At 54.8% G+C, this 1,454-nt stretch overlaps 1 protein-coding gene across 1 annotated transcript in view; it reads left to right on the top strand.

Moving 5' to 3' along the window:
• Positions 1-273: 273 nt before the first annotated feature.
• The window catches only part of KSR2 (kinase suppressor of ras 2), a 59,059-nt gene continuing 57,878 nt past the window's right edge, over positions 274-1,454 (top strand). Inside the window, exons 1-2 of the mRNA XM_029963298.1 lie at positions 274-312; positions 522-724. Of these exons, the coding sequence (XP_029819158.1) occupies positions 274-312; positions 522-724 (242 nt within the window). The remainder of the gene's footprint in view (positions 313-521; positions 725-1,454) is intronic.

The following is a 1,454-nucleotide window of genomic DNA, read 5'->3' as shown; positions in this document are numbered from 1 at the left end:
GGGGTCCCTTGGCACCAACTCTGGCTGTAAGAGGGGAGTGTCTTTTGGGGGGATGTTTGGGGGGTCCCTTGACACCAAGCCTGAATGTAAGAGGGGATTGTGTCCTGTGGGGGATGTTTGGGGGTCCCTTGGCACTGGTTTTAAGAGGGGAGTGTGTCTCTTGGGGGTTGTTTGGGGGATCCCTCTGTCTTGAGTCTGGATGTAAGAGGGGAGTGTCTTTGGGGGATAATTTGGAGGGTCCCTTGGCACCAACTCTGGCTGTAAGAGGGGAATATGGCCTTTGTGGCATGTTTGGGGGTCTCTCTCTACCAAGTCTGGGTGTAAGGGAAGGGTGTCCTTTGGGGGATGTTTTGGGGGATCCCTTGGCACCAGCCTGGGTGTAAGAGGGGAGTGTGTCTTTGTGGCATGTTTGGGGGTCCCCCTATCCCGAGCCTGGATGTCAGAGCTCCCTGTGCTCACCCCCCTCCCGCCTTTGGGGGGTCATCCAGGGGGATCCCAGGGTTTTTTCCCTTCTTTTGCAGAGCAAGCTGGTGAAGTACTTCAGCCGGCAGCTGTCGTGCAAGAGGAAGGTGGCGCTGCAGGAGCGCAATGCCAAGCTCGAGGGCTTCCCCCAGCTCCTGCACTGGTTCCGCATCGTCGACATCCGCAAGGAGGTCATGGAGGTGGGGCTGGAAGCCCCTCCGGGGGCCTCAACCCTCCCCGGGGGGGTTTTCCCGGGGGGTTTGTGAGTCCTGATTCTCTCCAGGGTTTTTTTTTTCCCCTGGAGTTTGAGAGTCTTGACCTTCTCTAGGAGTGTTTTTCCCAGGGGGTTGTGAATCCTGACCTTCCCCAAAAATGTTTTACCCAGGGATTAGTGGATCTTGACCTTCTCCAGAGGTGTTTTTCCCAGGGGTTTGTGAGTCCTGACCCTCTTCAGGGTGTTTTCCCAGGGGTTTGTGAATCCTGACATTCCCAAGGGGATTTTTCCCAAAGTGTTTGTGGATCCTTGACTCCTCAGCTCTGTTCCACCCACCAGCAAGGACACCCCGTGGATGTTCCCAGGGATTAGTGGATCTTGACCCTCTCCAGGGGCATTTTTTCCAGGAGTTTGTGGATCCTGACCCTCTCCAGGAATGTTTTTCCCAGGACTTTGTGAGTCCTGATTCTCTTCAGAGTTTTTTTCCCCTGGAGTTTGAGAGTCTTGACCCTCTCTAGGACTGTTTTTCCCAGGGGTTTGTGAATCCTGACCTTCCCCAAAAATGTTTTTCCCAGGGATTAGTGGATCCTGACCCTCTCCAGGGCGTTTTTTCAGGGTTTTGTGGATCCTGGCCTTTTCCAGGAATGCGTTTCCCAGGGGTTTGTGGATCCTGACCCTCTCCAGGGGTGTTTTTCCCAAGGGTTTTTGGATCCTGACCCTCTCCAGGGGTGTTTTTCCCAGGGTTTGTGGCTCCTGAGCTGAAGTTGCCGCTCCCTGT

The sequence above is a fragment of the Manacus vitellinus genome, unplaced genomic scaffold (assembly GCF_001715985.3).
Source record: "Manacus vitellinus isolate BGI_N305 unplaced genomic scaffold, ASM171598v3 scaffold_58_pilon, whole genome shotgun sequence".
Classification (NCBI taxonomy): Eukaryota; Metazoa; Chordata; class Aves; order Passeriformes; family Pipridae; genus Manacus; species Manacus vitellinus.
This window is presented reverse-complemented; position numbering and strand designations above follow the sequence as displayed.